We start from the raw sequence: 20,662 nt of genomic DNA, 5'->3' as shown, positions 1-20,662 counted from the left end.
TTGTTGGACAAAAATTATTTATTTGTATAAATACTATAATACTCAAGTTTTTGTATGTATAAATTTTTAATTTTAAAAAATATACTTAAGATTTAAAAGCATTTGAAAAATATATTTTCATACATTTATTATCGTACAAAAACTATATTTTATTTGTATTGTGTATCACAGACATAAAGAACTCATTAAATCAGAAATAACTAGTAAATATTTTCAAAATAGAAAAATAAACATTGTACTCATAGTTATTGAAAAACATACTTGAAGGAGTTAAATGAAAATACAAGTATATTTTTTTAACAAAAAAGATTATAAGCAAGAATTTACAATTAGGTTTTCTCTTCCATTATTAATAAATAAATAGACAGTAACTTTTATGTGTACATTCCATTTGAACCTTACAAATAACAAAATACTTATTCATTTTTAATAGTATAAATTTTCAAAGGTCGTTCTTTTGGTTGAGTTTTGCGGCCTTTAGTAAGTGTAAGATCTCGATTACAAGAGGTTCCATTTCTAAAAATTAATAAACATTTATGACGAAATTAAATTAAAATAATAAAATTACAGTGAATAAAAACATATATATTTATTTATATTATACAGTATAACAGAATCAAGCATTATGCATTTATCATAAATTTTCATTCGAGCTGTATGGTCTTGTGATAACAAAAATAATTAAATTTAAAAACTAGGAAAGCATTGTATGTATATTTACCGACAAAACAAAATAGTGTTATCATCAGATAAACTAAATGACCAGTTTGTAATTCTAGTTTTCCATACAATATCATTTAAGTTTCCATGCATATAACCCAGTTCTAGTTGATCCTCGGAAATACTGAGTTTTTTTGAGATCTTTAAAAATATATATACTTAGTAAAAGGTAAAGATATAATTTTTAAAACATACTTCACTTGCTAATTGTGTATTAGCTGATATTGTAGATGCTATATCAACAACAAATTCCATTTCTGACATTAGACGCTGCTGTGTTCCATTCTCTTCAACATGGTTAACAAACATAAGTCTCTTTGTTTTACCCAATTCTAATTCAGTACGATCTATAAGATCTAAAATTATCATTTCCCACCCTTGTCCAATGTCTTCATTCCAAATTTCTTCATTAAAATAACAGCGTAATAATGCATCTCCTTTTTTCTTACGCAATCGACACCTAGTGTAATTTAGTTTTTACTCAAAGATAACCATACATTAATTTATTTATTTATAATTACCTTTCTAAGGGTATTTCTATATTTTTAGTTTTCTTTAATACGGCAAGCAGTTCTTTTTTAGTATCTATTACAGAAGTACCAACAGTGATAACCCAATCAAACATTTTTTTCATAACAACCTAAAGAGAATTTTTTTTTAATACTTATATAGTTTAATTAAGGAGTAACTCGGAGTTTTTTTTTTTAAATTAGAAGAATAAATATTAAAAAGTAAAATCACCATTCAATAACTCATATGATGTAGACAAAAAAGATCTATATACTTTTCTATTAACATTTAATAATAAGTTTTTATTATTTTAATACTATGTTAAAGGGGCAATTTTTAAGTTTTAAATATAAAATAGATAAAACACTCAGTTTAATTTTGCTAGAAATATTCCATACAACAGGCAAAAAATGAAATTTTATTCTGTTTTGTTAAGTTTTAAAGAATTTTTTGTCTTAAACTATTATGATTATAATTTATATATAACAAAAAAAATTAAATTATAAAATAGATCTTGATTGAGTTCATAGTATACCTAAACATTCATAAATGTAACAGTTATGCTGTACTCACTCTAGTTTCTTCAACAGTTTCTGGCAAGAAAACGCTTCCACGATACTCGCCATCTCTTAATGCTTGTCCAACTGTAATTTGTATTATGTCAGAATTATTCAAATCTTCTAATGAGCTGCTAGGCAATGCTAACTCTTCTAGAGATGAATCAGAATTGAAACGGTTAAGAATAAAATATTCAGATTGTATTTTAATTAAGGGAACTAAATTATCTTTAAGTTCTTTAACTGTCATACGTTTATCCACATAGGCATACAAATGATCTACAAAATAGTTAATTATATAGTATAAGACTATCATAGTAATCAAGTTAAAAAATTTTCATTTACTGTCATGTGATACATCTTGGGGTAAAGCTGTAACTTTGAAATAGTATTTCTCATTCAATTGATACTCATTTTCATCATCATCATCTTCAGTTCCATCCCAATTTTCATCTAGTTTATTATGTTCATAAACCTACATAAATTTATAAAAAATTAAATAACTTTTGATAGTAATAAATAACAAACAAAAATTAATTAATACTAGTTTTGAGAAATATGTACACACCTTTATTGAATCATGTTCAAAGGCATGAGAACCTATTTGAAATTCTTCAACTTCATCACCTTTTATTGTCCTAAGCAATAATAAAATTGGTTTTATTTTAAGTAAAAAATCATAATTTTAATATTTTAATGTATTATTAATTAGTAAAAATTACCTTTCGCTATCAGTAATACTACTATCTTCACTTTGATCACCACTTCCATTACCATTTGGAACAACACACATTTCTTCAGGATTCGTCACTAAATTATTTTCATCAGTGGGTAATTCACAATCTACAAGTAAATAATTAAAATCAAGTTAAGATATTTTAAAAACAATTATAATACAACTTTACCTTCTAGAATATCACCATTTTGTTTGTTTATTGAATAAATTGATGTAGCTTTAGCATGCTCATTAAAAGTATTATTCTTATAATTCATCATTAATTTATTTAATATTTCTAAAATTAGTTAAAAAAGAATAGTTTTACTTAAGAGAAAAAAAGTTGTTAAAATAATTTAAATGGACAAAAATTAATTTACCAGTATCTCTAGCAGGTAAAACAAAGTCTAGTAAAATGGTATTATTGTAGCGTGCTATAGTACTCTTAATTTTTTGCGTGATGGTAGCTTGACTTACATTACGATGATCAATGAATACAAAAACCTAATTAAAATAAATTTCACAATAAAAATTATTAAATAAAAATCATTTTACTTTGATTAAACATACATGACTATGAAAAACTGATGAACATGCAATGTAATTTTCTAATTTCATCGGTTTCGCAGAGCTTTGTTTTATAAAATGTAAGTTAGCTTCTTTCGATATGTTATATTTTGTACACAATAAATTACCGAGATCTGAAAGTTGTTTATTACGTTCAATTTCAATTTTAATGAGTTGATTTGTATCTACCACTTCTTCATTATCAACAAAATTGATCAAGAAAAGTTTCATGACAATACCTAAAATTCATAATGAATTTTGTTTCACATTTAATAGACAAATAAAAATATCTCTTATAGCATTATAAGTTTTTTTTTCAATTATTATGTTAAAATGATTAATATAAGTACTTTATAATTTAAATAATTAGTGAAGTCATAAATAGATCACAGATTCAGAGGAACATAAAAATTTCTAAACTTTCAGACTATGTTGCTCAAGATACCACATTTTTCTAATTCAAAAAGTAACATTATAAAAATTACAATACTTACATCCAGGAGATGCTGAAGAGCTATCTATAGCTGTTTCAATAACTTTAAGTAGTAATATACATGGCAATTGGTATCGTAGATTGCATACTAAACAACTACCCTTGTCTTCTAGATTATCAGTTATTTCTCGTTCATTTTTATTGTATATTATGAGATGACATGGCTTGGTTACTTTGAAGAACTAAAAAATATTGTGCATTGAAAACAGCGATTTTATAGTTTATTTATTTTCTAATAATAATTACTTCAATAGCCATTGATTTTAGTTGTTCAACACTGGTGGTTCTGCTACAGTCAAATTGCCAAGTTTGCATACCTGAATCAAGTGATTCAGCTAAATGAACAACTACTTTAACCACATCACGCTCTCTCTCTTTCATCTGACGATCCTCTTCTGCTTTTTTTTCTAACAAATTATGAAGGTCCTTCAAACATAATTACTTTTGTTAAATTGTGAAATCAAAATTTTAAATACCAATTTACTTTTAAATGAGGTGGAAATTCATCTTGATTCATTGCATTCTTATTTCTTCTCTGATCTATTTGCCTATACATCAACATATAAGCATTTGTGCTAGAAGTATATTGACCAGAATAATAACCTCTGACAGGCCCCCCTCCATAACTTCTTTCAATGTCATCCATAGTAATCTGTAAAAATATTATTACAAATATTCCTCTTATGATATTTTAAACTTATACTCACAATGGAAACTGATTGATCGTTGAAACAAAGCCATTGGTCAGATTTGAAATCTTTTATATAAGCATAGTAATGTCCTCCAGAAGCACTACCAGAATGTATCATAATTGCATAAAGCTCATAAATATATGGTCCAGGTGTTTCATTTTCAGAATTAATATCTGCTCCACGTTTATCATAATGTCTATGTTGAGTTACATCAATACCTTCATCCTCATCCTAGTGAATATTTTTATTTATTATACAATAACTTAGAATTTTCAAGTAATCAAAAACTATACCTGATCAATTTCATCTAATGCTGATGAACTATCTGTTCCAGTGTAACTACTATCATCACATTTGCTATTAGAACCAAATAATTCTTCAGGAAACCCTTCAGACAGCACTTCATCTTTATCTATACCATTTTTATTATTTGAAACAAATCTATTGACATTTAATTTCAAAGGAAATTCAACCCTAAATAAAAAATTTCTTAAAAACTTGTCTACTAATTTTTAAAATAAACTTATTAATTTAAAAGATAATTTGATTTAGAAATTTTAAAACTAGTATTCATGAATAATAACTTTTATTATAATTTAAACTCAACTAAATTATACTAATATCTACCAACAAATATAGTCAATATACACATACTTGTCATTAAGTTTAATTCGGTACATGGTATTGTAGTCAAAATCAAACCGCTTTAAGTGCAATGTCATTATATATGGAAATTTGCTAAATTTAAGGCCTTTATGTGCATTACACTTCTTATTACAACGTTCACAAAAATATTGATTATTACCATCTAAAGTTTCAGGTTGTGTGAAACCTCGTAAAGCTTCCATCTAGTAAATAAAAAAGTTTTTTAGACAATTACTTACAAATGATTTTATATACTAACAATAGTTCCATAAGCATTAGTACTTCCAAATGGACGAATAGGCAATGGTATGTCTAAGAATGCATCTTCTCTAGACTTCTCAATACCACATTCTTGGCATTTAACATAATCGATCATTTTACCTACAAAATTAATCATATCAAATTATTTCATTAATATTGTAATACAGAATAACCCATTATAATATGACACTTTTTACACACGGAAAAAAATTCATAACTAAGGTATTGTCTCAACATATCATACTATTAAGCTACTGTGCAATTATCATTCTAATTTTAATAACCTTTAGTTAGACTTATAATGTGGTGTAATTGAAACATATCAGTATTACAAACAATTTTAATCATAAAATTACACATTATCAATTTTTAATGGATTATAATTTTACTAAAATTAATACAATTCATTTAAAATAAAAAAATGTTATTTAAGTTTCATCTGTTGCATGTTAAATTGGAAAATTAGATAAAATAAATAACACCGAAGTACTAGTATTGTTAAGAGGATTACCTTCATAAAGTTGATTTATAAGGTCCACATGAGTGGTGTTTTTAAATTCTTGTTCAAGAGCATCAAACATTACTCTACATAGTTCTTGAACATCATGTTGTTGCCATGCTTCACTAGAATCCCATCCAAAACTGCGAGTGAGTTCTGTAGTTTCAATACTAAGACGTGGCGATGTCTAAAAAACATGAATTAAGTTATAAAGATTATAGAAAGTATAACTTTTATAGTTAAAAAACTACCACTAAATAGGCTAGCTTGGAGTAGTTAAATTTTTTACAGAAGTCATCACTTAATTTTTATCAACAAATATTTTGTTTTTTAACAATACTAGTTAACATTTTACTAGTGTTGTACATTGATACCACTTAAATAATTAGATAGAATAGTTAGAACAGTTAAATAGACATTTAACTGCCCCGGGTTTAACCACCACCCTAAGTTGGCCCATTTGACAATAACGAAAACCCTACAAAGAGTTAATCAATTACACAAAATAATATGAATAAATGGGTTGAAATATCTAACATAAAATAAATATATTACAGAATAGCTCATTCTTATTCATTTAATACATTAAAAAAAAGAAATTAACCAACTTGAAGGTTTAAAAACAGTTTTTGAAGTTGAAAAGGTATAGACTTTGCTTCATCAGTATTAGTATTAAAATCAAATTTCCACATATACAGTGCATTTCTAAATTCTGGTGTCATATACAAAGCTTGTAGCAAACTGTTTAAATAGCACGTCATTGCTTGATTAACCAGACCCCTAAAACCTGCCAACATAATAATAAAAATAAATAAATAAATAAATAAAGAGGTTTATAAAATAGAAATAATATCTAATTTCAATTTTTTTTTATGTATATTATTTCTGTATACCTTAAATAACTTCAATGAAGGTTTTTTAGTTTTTAGGCAAGTTTTAATTTAAGGTTAACAAATGAAGCTTATGAACTTTTTTCTTTATTAGGGGCCACATTCATCATTTATAATTATAAACGATTATGATAATAAATTAATATGATTTATAAATAAATAAATTATATAAATCCACTTTATAAGTAAAATGAACTATTTATTTTATTTAAAAAAAAACTATAGCACAATAAACATAAAAAACCACAGTGTGGTAGACAGAAATGTGACAAGTATAGATGATATCCAACAGTGATAAAATCACTATTATGAAAAATGGTTTGATGCTAAAATTTATAGTGTTTAATTAAAAAAAAAATTTTTTGAATCACTCCAAAAGCAACATCAACTCCTATTTAATCCTTAATTAAATCCTGATTACTAGTTTTACATTTTGTAAATATAATAGATAAATAAATACATTTTATAGAAATTAAACGTAGTATGAAATTTATATTCAATATTGTGCAGTAATTTTCTTGGAGAAATTACAATGTAGCAGTTCTAAATCTTTGTATATTACTTTTCTCATATAGTAATGGTGTGACATAATCACTAAAATAGATAAAAAATAATAGTAATACAAAAATTGGGGATTTTTTTTACCTAAAAATTGTATTTTTTATTTAATTTTGAAGATAAGTTTTAAGAAAAAATTTTTTAAACTTATATTACATAAACTTAATTAAATAAATTGTTTATAGTACACAGGATTTACAAAGTATTTTCAAAATTTAAGTTGAAAAATTAAATTTAATGTGGAAATTTCACTATTTTGAATTCTAATATAGGTAGGAATAAAGCTTGAATAAAAAAAATATATTAAATGAAAGGTCATATCTAAAGTATTATTAAAAAAGTTATAAAGGATTTCAATTAAAATAGTTAAAAAAAAAAAAATAAAGAATTAGAACGTTTGGTTTTCTAACCTCTTAATATGCCAATAGAGTTGACACACTTAATTAAAAACCCTATCATGTAAGTTTTCGAATAACAATTTATTTAACTTTTATAAAATTTGCGATTTATGTACATAAATTGTACTTTTTTCTTTAACTTTGATGTCAGTTTACATTTTAGAAATAAGTCCAGATATCAAAATTTTTTTTTCGAAATTAATATTACATGATTTTTAAATTAAGATATATGAAAAAGCGAAGGTATTTCCGAAATATTTTCAAAAGTAAAGTTTAAAAGTTTTACATTTTATACGCATGTTTCAAGTTTAGAATTCACTATAGAATACAAAAGGTCACGTTATTAAATAAGGTATATCAAATGAAAGGGACATACTTAAAGTACTCATAAAAAAATCTGTATTGATTAATTAATTTTTCAACAAATTATAACAATATAAAGTTGAAATTGAAGATGAAACTCGATCATTTTTACAAAAAAATTATATACATTTTTTTTACCGGTAGCGGTTTGCAACACAAAGAAAAGTTTAGAGATCAATTTTTTTAAATTCTTAATCAAATTTATTACATAAAATTAAATTTAAGATTTATTTGAATAAGTTATGATTTTCGGAACATTTTCAAAGTTGCAAAAGTTGCTATTTTTAAATCACTTCTATGGCAAAGAGTTAGATTTTCAAAAATAATTTAAGTTATTAAAGAGGCATATTTAAGGTATAATAAAATTTTTTTTTGGACTCATCCATCTTTCAAAAAGTTATGGTAATTTTAAGTACAATTAGCCTATTTCAAAAGTTGTAATTTTCAGGGGATTCCGCCTATTTATTGGTAGATAAGAAAACTTTTTCAATTTTTGAAGTGATGACTTTAATTAAATACGATTTACGAACTTTTGACATATTGTTAGAGAAAATCGATCTAGTATAAGCTGAGAACTTATAGAATCAGTTACAAATAAAAATACGTCCTAGTATATTAATACCTTATCAGCTTCGAACCAAAGCTAAAATTAAAATATTTTCAGTAACAAAAAAAAATGTCTAAAAATTATTTGATAATACATGTAATACAATTTCATGTAATATATCTGTAATTCTACTTGTTTGTTAAGTATAAGAAAAAAGTTGTAAATATTAATATTTTGAAAATCGATAAAATTTTATGTATACAGTAATTTATTAAATAAACTGTTGGATTTATAAAAAAAAATGGTAAGTACTCAATTTGTAAAAAGTATTTATATCTACAACTTACATTCTATGTTTTTTTTCTGCGAGTACTGGTCCAAAAGTTGCTATGGACCAGTCATAGTCTTAATTACATCATTATTTATTAAATAGGCCAGTAAATTATATACGTTTAAAAAAAACCCAACACAGTGGGGATGTGGCATATTTGGGTCCAGTATAGATTTAATCTGATAGTGATTAAAATCACTATCATTAGAAACACGCTTCGATGCAAATCTGTAGATAGTGTTTAATTCTAAGAAATTGATGGATAATTACAAAAGCAAAATATTTTTAATTATATATTATATAATTTTTATAATTAATTCTTTTCAAATTATTTTTGATTTTGATTTTTAATATGTTAAAAGTAATAATTTCTAACCTACTTTTTTTCGTCCTTTAAAGTGAAAGTTTATAATTAAAAAAAATGAATTTATTTTTATAACTTTTAGCTAAACTTACAAATTTGAAATTGAATACATTTAATAGAAAAAAACGAAATTGTTAAGATTAATATGCAGTCAGCAAATTTCATAATTACTATTTACAGTAAATTTATCAGAAAACCTCAATATTTTTTTGTATTTTTATCGTAATAGATAACTTAAATAGAAATAATAGTAATCATTTCCTAATAACTTTTAGTGTTTAAAAAGATTCTACTATTGAAATATGAACTGTATTAATTTTAATGATTTACATTAACTAAAATAACTAATAAAAAAAAAGTTGTTAAAAAGATCTACTCAATTGAGCGTATTATAAAATTTGATTATAATTGTAAAAATCTATTATTAATTCAGGAGAAACTAACAATCATTTTTTTTAGAAATGATTTATATAGCAACATGTAAACAAAAAATTTGGAATTTTATAGTCTAATAGTAGCACACACAAATTGAGTAAAAAAATTAATAAATTACAAAGTAAAATTATTTACTTTTGCAGTTCAATACTTTTATCATATCAAATCTAATTCGACAATAAATTCATTAAAAATATTAGAAATTAATCATTTTAATTGTTTATATGCATAAAGCTGTTTAAGGTACTTTTTATTTGATTAAGGAATTTTTAAAGGACGCATTATTTCCGGAACATTTTCAAAAGTTAAGTTGAAAAAGCTGAACTTTTTGTAAAAAAGTTGCTATTTTATATCCCCCCCTGTGAGCAGGTTAAATATTAGATTTTCAAACAAATTATATCGAATGAAAGGGAAATATCTAAAGTTTCAATAAAAAAAAAAATAAAGTTATTTTGTTAATTTTTAAAAAAGTTATGGTAGTTATAAGAAAAAATTACGAAATTTCCCGATTTGAAAAATTGTAATTTTTTTGGAAATTTTCCCCATTTACGGGGAACGAGGGAATTATTTTAAATTTTTAAGGGTAATGTCTTCAACTAGATACGATTTTTGATCTTTTGACATATTGTTCATCAAAACGGTCCTGTGAGAGTTGAGGAAAAATGGACACAAAAAAAAACACATCATGGTAAAATTAATATCTTCTCAGCTAAGCATCGAAGCTAAAAAGACAATATACATAGACATTTACAAAGGATAATTCTAAAAAGTAATTTATAGATGATAAATTATTTTATGATAAACCTATAATATTATATATATATATATTCACCCATTTTTGGTAAAAATGTATGTTAATTTAAATACCAAGTAAAAACAGTTAATGGTTATTTTATTGATTATAATTCATATTAAAATTATACTTTGTTAATTATCGTTAATTTAAAAATAATAGATCATTCTATACCTGTATGAGTTTTTTTTGTAGATCGGCTGTATACCATACTTGTCGATGGCAAGGTAAGCATTGACATTGGTGAAGATGGATATAACACATTATTTTCAACTACTGAAGTTGCATCTAAACCATTTCTACGAACTGAATTCATTTTTGAATATAGACCTTCAGCTTTTATATCTTGTGTCGGTGAACATGATTTCGAAGAAGTATCATTTTCAGTGCTATCAAATGAACTACTGGTTGTAACTTTAAAACGGTTTTTGACACCTTGACGATATACTACACCAATGTCACTAAGAAGTCTGCTATCATCTTCAGTTATATCATTCTAATTAATAAAACTTCAATTAGTTCATACTTTATAATAAAATTTGTATATAACTAATGAAAATTGTTTATTAATACTATACAACAACAGTACATTACATACAACAGTAAAAAGTTAGTAAATAATTTATCCTGCGTAAAATAACAAATTGATAAGCAAAAATGTATTATTTTATCTTTCAAATTTTTTACCATTTTAAATGAGAAAAAAATTTAATGTAAGGTATCTTGAATTATTAAACAATTATTATTATTTCATACTTCTTGAGAATTCTAAACTAAATTCTAATAAAATTTAATACAGCGATCTGATATTTTCAATATTTGAAGCTAAAATTTTCTATTTAACTAAAACAAACTGATTATGCCGTTTTGGAGATATAATTGATTTGGTGGTTAAGTGTAAATTAATTAATTTTTTTGTTAACTCGATAAAATAAAATGTAGCCAGCAATTTTTAACTTTTAAAAAATATTGTACATTATTAAAAAAAATGTTATTTTCATTTTTAAGTTATTACTATGAAATATAATAATATGTTCTACGCCAGAAACTTTTAGTGGACTGTACTCAATAACTTCTCAAAGTTTCATGGCCAGCGAATCAATTGTGTAATAGTATTCGTCAATGATACATTTTTGAAATTCGATAGAGTACTGAATTTCAGCGATATTAAATTGCCATAGGGTCATTCCATGTAAAATCACCTAATGTGTGTGCTGCTACTATTCAGAAATTTTTGGAAATTTTATCATAGACTTCTTAAAGGTCATTGACAACAAAAATAATTTTATTTATTTTAGCTTCAATGCGATGCCGAGAAGGTATTGGTTTTACTAAGATGTGATTATCTTTTTTTTTTTTTGTGTGTCTATTACCACTTTTTCTCAGCTCTCACCGAACGGATTTCTTTCAACGATACGTCAAAATATCACAAATCGTATCTAGTCGAAGACATTACTCTCAAAAATTGAAAAAATTTCCCTCGTTCCCCGTAAATGGGGGAAACCTCAAAAAAATTACAAATTTAAAAATCGCTAATTTTCGAAATTTTTTCAATTTTTTTTACTAAGAACTGCCGTAACTTTTTCAAAAATGAACATATCAATATAATTATTTTTTTAAAGATGCTTGATGTTTATACCTATCATTTGGTATATTTTTTTTGTAAATCTGACACTTAACCTGCACACAGAGGGGGATTTAAAGTTACAACTTTTCACAAAAAATTAACTTTTTCAATTTAACTTTTGAAAATGTTCCAGAAGGTCTGACACTTTTATATATATATATCTTAAATTAAAGATAATGTAATATACTTTATTATGGAAAAAAAAAATTTGACCTCTGGACTTGTCTTCATGGTGAAAACGGCTACCGAATGCTATTTTTTGTGAAAATTCTCGATTTTATATTTTACATTTTTTACTTTAAAATGCTATAACTTTTAAAAAAATGTATAGATCAATACAATTTTTTCATGAGAGGTAGTATTTATATACATCTTTCATTTGACATACTTTTTTTTTTAAACCAGACCATTTCCCTATATACGTGGGGCTTCAAATATAAAAAATGCATATAGAAAGTAGAACTTTTTCAACTTAACTTTTGAAAATGTTCCGGAAAGTCTGACACTTTTATATATATATATCTTAAATTAAAGATAATGTAATATACTTTATTATGGAAAAAAAAAATTTGACCTCTGGACTTGTCTTCATGGTGAAAATGGCTACCAAATGCTATTTTTTGTGAAAATTCTCGATTTTATATTTTACATTTTTTACTTTAAAATGCTATAACTTTTAAAAAAATGTATAGATCAATACAATTTTTTCATGAGAGGTAGTATTTATATACATCTTTCATTTGACATACTTTTTTTTTTAAACCAGACCATTTCCCTATATACGTGGGGCTTCAAATATAAAAAATGCATATAGAAAGTAGAACTTTTTCAACTTAACTTTTGAAAATGTTCCGGAAAGTCTGACACTTTTATATATATATNATTAACTTTTTCAATTTAACTTTTGAAAATGTTCCAGAAGGTCTGACACTTTTATATATATCTTAAATTAAAGCTAATGTAATGTACTTTTATCATGAAAAAAAAAATTGACCTCTGTACTTGTTTTCATGGTGAAAATGGCTACCAAATGCTATTTTTTGTGAAAATTCTCGATTTTACTTTTTACATTTTAAAATTTATAATGCTATAACGTATTGAAAAGTGTATGGTTCAACACAATTTTTTCATGAGAAATAATATTTTTTAATAATCCCATTTTTCATTCAGGATATTAAGAAGAAAATAGCAGATCATGTAGCTTTTGAAATAATCCACCAATTTTTTAAAATTAAACACTATCTAAAGATTTCATCGAAGCGTTTTCCACTGTGCCGCGACCCCCCTGTGCTGGTTTTTTTTTATTGTTTGAGCTTCAAATTTTGTTATTAAAATACTGCAAAATTAAAAAAATACTACACGGTAGCACAGTGGGGTTACGGCACAGTATGAGGGTGGCATAGTTGGGACAAGTATAGATGATATCTGACAGTGATTAAAATCACTATCATAAGAAACGCTTCGATGCAAATCTGTAGATAGTGTTTAATTTTAAGAAATTGGTAGATTATTTTTAAGCAACAATTAAAATTAAGGGAATAAGAGTTATTCTCTTAATTTTATCCCGATTAGTTATTTGATTTATAACTATAATATATGAATAAATGATAATTATAGTAATATAATTAGTATGAAATTGATATTCAATAATTTAATATTGTAATTTTTACGGAGATAATATAAAAATAATAAAGTAGTTGTATATTTCTTTACTTTTAACGCGTATAAAAATTTAAAGGACTTGATGCAATACTTTTTTACAAAAAAATTTTTTGTTACTTATAACAAAGTTATAAGTTTTATGCACTGAACTACAAGGAACTTTATTAGTAACAAAAATATACTTTTCGCGATGTTTTCAAATGTGCAATTAGATTTTTTCTATCACTTCTAAGTTTTAATATTATTACTTATTATTAAAAAATAAGTAATTACATATAAAAAAATTAATAAGAACAAAAAAAAATTGAACTTGATTCGTCAATAAATACTTTGAAAACATTATAAATAAATGATTTTAATTGTCTGTATAGAGAACATGGGATAAGTAACTGTTTAATTGAATTTTTAAATTAGAATTTTTTTTCAATTTATGAGGGCAATATCTTCACCTACATATAAATTGTAATTAATTGACGTTGAAAAAAGTAGGTCAAGTTAGAGCAGAGAAAATAAATGATAGTCATATAATTACCTTCTCAGATTTGCATCAAAGCTAAAACCTAAAATATAGTAATATAAATATGAATAAGAAATTTCTTCTCCCGAGGGACGACTACATTGAAGTTTTTGAATCTAAANGGCGACTACATTGAAGTTATTGAATCTAAATTAGATAAAAATCATAGGAATTGAACATTTATTCTAACTTAAAAAGAATTAAGAAAAACATTCAAAATATTCCTTGCCATTCGCGGATTGGAAACTTGAACCCCCCAAGCGCGTAATATACAAGTGCTACCGACTCGGCAACCATAAGTCGCTTCCGTCGACTAAAAAAAATGGTAATTTAAGCTAGTTCAAATTTTAAAGTTATATTTCTCGACTTAAAAAAATCAAAAAAATTTAAATAAGTTTAATTATCTATGCTTTATCAATTTGATTTATGTAATATTTATGAAAATCAGTGTACTCCCCTTACACTGCGACTGACCCCAGTACATTTTTAAAATGCAATAACTTCTGAAATACTAGTAAAATGGTACTTTATACTATTATTAATTGTACAATAATTTATTTTAAGTATTCGTTAATTATCTTCTTATTATAATTAAGTGCACTTAATAAAAATTTTAGATAGAACTAATCGAATATTTTTTGAAATCATTCGCTAGTCCATTCGAATATTTTTTAAAACTATTCGATAGTTTATTCGAATAGTTTTAAAAACTATCGAATACTATTCGATAGTTTAAAATATTCGAAAATGCCCATCACTAGTTTTGACCAGTTGTCGCAGTATATCTTCTAATTTTAAAATTTCTTTTTATAATTCTCCTCGTACATTACTTCGTAAAAAACAATGTTATAATAAAAAACCTAATCTAAGAATAGAATTTTGTATGAATAAATATCATTTTTCGTCTTATCTCAATTTTATAAAGGTTCAGTAAGTACGGAAACGGATTTCTATTGTTTTAATTGTTAATAACAATTGATCAGTTTCCTTACTTACTGAACACTGTATATTTAATAATATATTTTAATACAAAAAATATTAACAAGATTATCAAGAAATGTTATAAGCCTAATATGAAATAATATATATACTTTATAACAGTGACCAAAATTCAAACAGTTTTTTTTTCGGTTATTGCGATATTTTAAAAATAATTGATATCATGGAAAAATGAAAAAAATTGGCAATATTGATATCGTTGACGAACACTATTGTGTAATAATGCGCAAAAGAACAGATAATTATACATTTGTTTTTACATGTAGATAAATATTATAATTTAGTATTTAAATATAAATATTAAAAGTTAAACATAGTCGGTACCCAGCATAGTGTAGTTGTTGCATTTGCTTTAGATTAGTACTGATTAATAGTGATTAAAATCACGGTAGTAAAACGTTTCAATGCGTATACTAATTTCCAACAAATTTTCTTTCCGCGGAAAACTTTTATAAACTAAACGTTACCTTTTTATCAGTAAATGTATGGACAGACGCTGAAAATGCTGTTACCCAGCAAACTATGAAAAATAAGATTGAAAATGAATACATTTCGCAGTTGTAATTTAAAAAATTAAAAAGTATCTTATTAATGTTAAAAACTGATTAATTTAATGACGTTGTGATAAATAGTCAAAACATTTTTTTTTTATAAAATTAGTCATAGAATACACACACACGTAATCAAACCTATTATTTATTTATATTTAAATAACAGGAAGATTTTTTTCATAAAAACACTTGTATAATTATTTTTTAAAAGAAAATCCATAAATATATTTTTATAACGTGTATAAATTACGTTTTTGTGTGTTTAATTAAAAATATATTATTTTTATAATACTAAGCGGTTATTTTATTTAAAATATTTATTATATTTATATTTAAGTTATGAAAGATCATTAAAATAAACCCTTAGAATTATACTGTATTATCAAGCGATTTAAAACATTTCATTTTTAAAAAATTATCAATATAATGGATAATTTTTATGTTGAATTTACATTACTTTGTATTTCATCATAAATGTTTTACTATGTGAAACCGGTCATCTATATCTATTAAAAATATCGATTTTATATTTTACATTTTTAACTTTATTATGCTATAACTATTTAAAAAATGTATGTATCAATACAATTTTTTAATGAGAAGTAGTATTTATATAAATCTTTCAATAGACATACTTTTTTTAAAATCGAACCAAATTTGCTTTATACAGGAGGGAGGGTTCAAAACTAAAAAAATGCATTTAGAAAGTTGAACTTTTTCAATTTATCTTTTAAAATGTTCTGGAAATACTGACATTTTTTTATATATTTTAAATTAAAGCTTATGTAATGTAATCTACTATGAAAAAAAAAAATGCGAACTTTATTTTGTCTTCATGGTGAAAATGACTACCGTATTCAAAAATATTTTTGTGTTAAAATTCTCAATTTTGTATTTTATTTTATTTTAAAATACCTTAAAAATGGTATTAATTCTCATTAGATTTTTATCTCAACTTAAATGAATATCAAGGACCCCATCACTATAGTTTCCCCTCGTTTAATGAAATTTCTTATTCATGTTAAAACTATTGTACTAAAATTCTCGATTTTATATTTAAAATTTTTAAATTTATAATGCTATAACTTATTGAAAAGTGTATGGTTCAACACAATTTTTTTATGAGAAATAATAAAATCCCTTTTTCATTTGACATAATTTTTTTTAAATAACACCATTTCCCTTTATATATTATAAATATATATATATATTTATTTATTTATTCAATTCATATATTACACTTATAAATCATAAAACAATAATCAGGATATAAATAAGGAAATAGGAAATCATATAGCTTTTGGAATAATCCATCAATTTTTTTAAATTAAACACTCTACAGATTAATAACGAAATTCTCAAGTTTATTGGCTGTGTTTGAAGAATTTAAAGACCATCTTACTCAAATTAGGTAACTTTTTTTTTTTTTCAGATCTGTAGTTGATCTTAGTTTGTAATCTTTAGATCTTTAGTTTAGAAGGGAAGCGTATAATTTTTTTTCTTACAAAAATTACTGAATAATGAAATAGATGAGTTAAATCTATCAAGTAATAAAATATAATAATTAAAACTCAAAACACTAGAAGTAATTTTATGTTCAAAATAATTCATCTAAATTTATGTCAAACTCATCACTAAATATTTTAATACTATGTGATAATTCATTAACACTTACAAATAATTTGTTGAATTAATTTGTAATTTTATAGTTATTTTTCTATAAATTATTATTTCAAATTCCTCCTCTTTGACTTTTATACATTACAATATTTTATTTTAATGAACGAAAATTAACCTACTTTAACTAATTCAGTAGTCGCTTCCAAATCATAACAATTGAATGTTAAAACAAATGAGTCTGTATTGATGTTGTCAGTTTCACATAGTTGAAAAACTTGTTTGTATAACTGACCAGCAGTTTGGTATTTCTCTACAGTTAAGGGATAAACCTTATTAGACATTTGTACTCGAACAACACAATCAGCTTTATCAGATTCTTCTTGAAGACAGTTTTCAGTTAATACAAATCGATTCATAACATCATCTCCGTAAACTACACCAACATCACATAATAGTTGAGTATCTCCAGCAAGTAATTTAGGCTAAAAATATATAATAAATGTATTAAAATCATAAGTGTAAGGAAATATAAATTACCTTATCATTAGAATCAGAAGAAATATTTGATTTATATGAACTTAAAGTTAAGTAAAATGAATCGAAATCCATATTATAATGGTGAGCTACATTGTGTATAAAGTTAGTAACAGTTTCTTTTTTAGTAACTACACATTCAAATTTATCTAAATCAAATGTTTTGTCATGAGGATTGTCAAATTTTCGTACCAAGCACTTTGCTTGTTCTTTACTTTCTGTATCATCTACTACATTTACCATATTCTTCATTCATATATAAAAAAAATTATACATGTATAAATATTTATTTGTATGATTATATAATATTATATTATAATACATATTAATAAAACTAGTTTAGAGTGAATTACCTTAGTTCAAATATGTATTCCGTCCAAAAAAGGGCAACAATACTTAAAATGCATAAAAAATCATTTTGTTACATTTTTACTGTAAAAAAAAAAAACTATCAGGACAGTATCAAATAACACAGTAAACAGAAATATGTGTAACACACAAATAAGTTATATTTCATTAATGTAATAGTTAGCTGCCGCCAAGTTTCATGCTTCCCACCACTACTCACACTATTTTTATCTCAACAACTATAAGAGAAACTCTTGAATGATGAGATTGTAGACTAAAGAAAATGAGTCATATATTTTATTTTAATTAGAAAAACCTTATTACAAATTAAAATTGTTTAATAACAGTACATTTTATTATTTTAAAGTTTACTAAAATTATAAAAAAAAATCAAAATTTATAATTTATAGATATGGTAGTATCGTTCTATAAAACTTCATCTAATTTCATTTATAAATATTTTTAAAGAAAAAATTATTATTTTAGCTTATTTAAGCACTAATTATAGTAATCTTTAATTTCATAAAATAAATTATAACAAGATTATGGAGCTGTGTGTTAAATAACATATTAAGGAAACCAATGATTTATTTAAAGGTGTTTGACATTTTGCCAAGTCCCAGAAAATAGTTAGTGACGTATTATGGGGTCATAAGGAGTGTCAAAATTAGACTAATCCGAGCAAAATACATGCTAATATAAAATTTACTTGAAATTTTTGCAAAACCATTTTATTTTTAGTTTAACAAAACATATTTATGAAAAAATAATCAAACACAAACAATTTTATATAAACAAATGTTCTGTAAAATATAAAATAATTTGAAATCAGAACAAAATTAGAAAGAAAAACAGTATTAAAATTATAAAAACCTTTAATATAAACGATTAGATTAAACTTAAAGATCATATATCTAATAAAAAAATAATAATAACAATAAAATACTTTTTAATAGCTTTTCTTTTATTGTAACAATTAATATTGAAGTCATTTTAGTAATAATTAGAGCACGGAATTATATGCATTTATACATTTTGTTAAGTTATTCCGAACTCACCATTAGCCTATTTTACACATTTTAATTAAATTACTTGAAAATAGTAATGTGTTTGTATTAATGTTATAATGCCTTCATTATAACATTTTATAATCTTTTTACTCTTCTAAAATGAAAAACATTTCTATAATACAATATAATCCTAAAACAAAATTGTATAAACTTTAGTCTCAAAAAGCTTAAACAAAATTTATAAATGCATATAATTCCATGCTGTAGTAATAATAACTATTATTATTTTAAAGTAAAAAAGATTAATATAAATAAAATGATCATTTTAAAAATAACATTAGTCATAAAATTTAAATTTAAAATATTTAAAACATAAAACTGCAAGTGTATTTGGTAGTTTTTGGGATAATACAAATTTGAATGGTAATCTTAATTATATACATTATCATAAAATTTGAAAAATTAGTAACTTGTGTCATTTCTGAAATGATATATTAAAATTTTTAAATCAGTTGATTTTAATTTTAAAATGTTATTATTAAGCAATAGTGATAAATATTTACTAGGTTTACACTTTTGGCAACAAATATGTTATGTGGGTAAAAATAGTTAAAAAATAAATCATAAAACTATTTTCATAAGTTGAAGAATATGAATATTGGATAAAATAATTAAAATAAATACAATACACATAAAAAATTATTTTTTAAATAAGGAAATAACATTGAAATTGATAACTAGTCAATAAATAAAATATAGAATAGTTGTTACAACTACAAATAGATATTGATGTATATCCACACACAAAATTATAAATTTATACTATAAAAATAGAAGTCTATTGAACAAACTATAAAATAATCAAACTCCATATTAATTTAAGTTAGAGATTCAATAAAATACTGATGAAATTATCTTAGAAAATATAATATAAGTACATACATATATTTATAAACATAAATATAAAGTACAATATTTTTAAAAATTATTATACACAATTAAAAAAACCATCAACATAAATACTTTCACGAATTAAAAAAGGTAAAATGCCAAACTGTGTACTGTGATCATAGAGTAGAATAAAAGCTTCAAAAAATTATATAATTATACATAACAAAAAAAAATTGATTTAACTTAAATGTGTACTCACCATTTCTCTTTCTTTTTATCGCATATCAAATTGTTAGAATACATAAATTATTATTTTAATTACTGGTTACAATAAAACAAAGTCTTGGAATACAACTTATAATGATCAAATATTGAAGTTAAAATAAAAAAAATTATAAATTACTAATAAAACTTGAAGTTTTTAGGTTCATTTCAATTAGTAGAAATATACTTATCATTCAGAAATAACCTTCATGCGTGGAAGAAAAACTAGAGATACTAGCGGGAAAATGGTTATTGGAAAATAATTAGAGGTAGTTTACAAAACAAGACGGATAACTTAATC

At 23.8% G+C, this 20,662-nt stretch overlaps 1 protein-coding gene across 2 annotated transcripts; it reads right to left on the bottom strand.

Annotated features, from left to right (window-relative positions):
* Positions 1 to 190: 190 nt before the first annotated feature.
* On the bottom strand, positions 191 to 20,516 carry LOC126905843 (ubiquitin carboxyl-terminal hydrolase 47-like). 2 transcript variants are annotated; one of them, XM_050685937.1, is made up of 25 exons: positions 20,357 to 20,516; positions 18,202 to 18,280; positions 17,852 to 18,094; positions 17,494 to 17,796; positions 10,513 to 10,834; positions 6,268 to 6,446; positions 5,672 to 5,846; positions 5,159 to 5,280; positions 4,909 to 5,102; positions 4,548 to 4,728; positions 4,270 to 4,485; positions 4,047 to 4,214; positions 3,809 to 3,988; positions 3,564 to 3,744; positions 3,073 to 3,308; positions 2,883 to 3,006; positions 2,693 to 2,800; positions 2,510 to 2,630; positions 2,356 to 2,425; positions 2,133 to 2,262; positions 1,804 to 2,066; positions 1,242 to 1,360; positions 916 to 1,180; positions 722 to 861; positions 191 to 516 (listed from the first exon to the last, which is right to left on the bottom strand). In XM_050685937.1, the coding sequence occupies exons 3-25, from the start codon at positions 18,089 to 18,091 to the stop codon at positions 417 to 419; spliced, it is 4,137 nt and encodes a 1,378-aa protein (XP_050541894.1). In that variant the 5' UTR covers positions 18,092 to 18,094; positions 18,202 to 18,280; positions 20,357 to 20,516; the 3' UTR covers positions 191 to 416. The 2 variants fall into 2 exon arrangements, with proteins under 2 accessions (XP_050541894.1, XP_050541895.1); XM_050685938.1 differs by lacking the exons at positions 17,494 to 17,796; positions 17,852 to 18,094; positions 18,202 to 18,280; positions 20,357 to 20,516 and adding an exon at positions 15,611 to 15,743.
* Positions 20,517 to 20,662: the final 146 nt, after the last annotated feature.

The sequence above is a fragment of the Daktulosphaira vitifoliae genome, unplaced genomic scaffold (genome assembly GCF_025091365.1).
Source record: "Daktulosphaira vitifoliae isolate Bord-2020 unplaced genomic scaffold, ASM2509136v1 Scaffold_4, whole genome shotgun sequence".
Classification (NCBI taxonomy): domain Eukaryota; kingdom Metazoa; phylum Arthropoda; class Insecta; order Hemiptera; family Phylloxeridae; genus Daktulosphaira; species Daktulosphaira vitifoliae.
Note: the sequence above shows the minus strand (reverse complement) of the source record. Positions and strands in the feature narration are given on the sequence as shown.

Bases quoted from the DNA above. Each gene is read 5' to 3' on its own strand.
- LOC126905843 (XM_050685937.1), bottom strand. From the start codon at position 18,091: ATGGTAAATGTAGTAGATGATACAGAAAGTAAAGAACAAGCAAAGTGC. The intron at 2,263-2,355 runs GTGTGTACATAT...AAATTTATGTAG, and splicing joins TTGAACATGATTCAATAAAG to GTTTATGAACATAATAAACT. The intron at 1,361-1,803 runs GTGAGTACAGCA...AATTCTCTTTAG, and splicing joins AAACTGTTGAAGAAACTAGA to GTTGTTATGAAAAAAATGTT.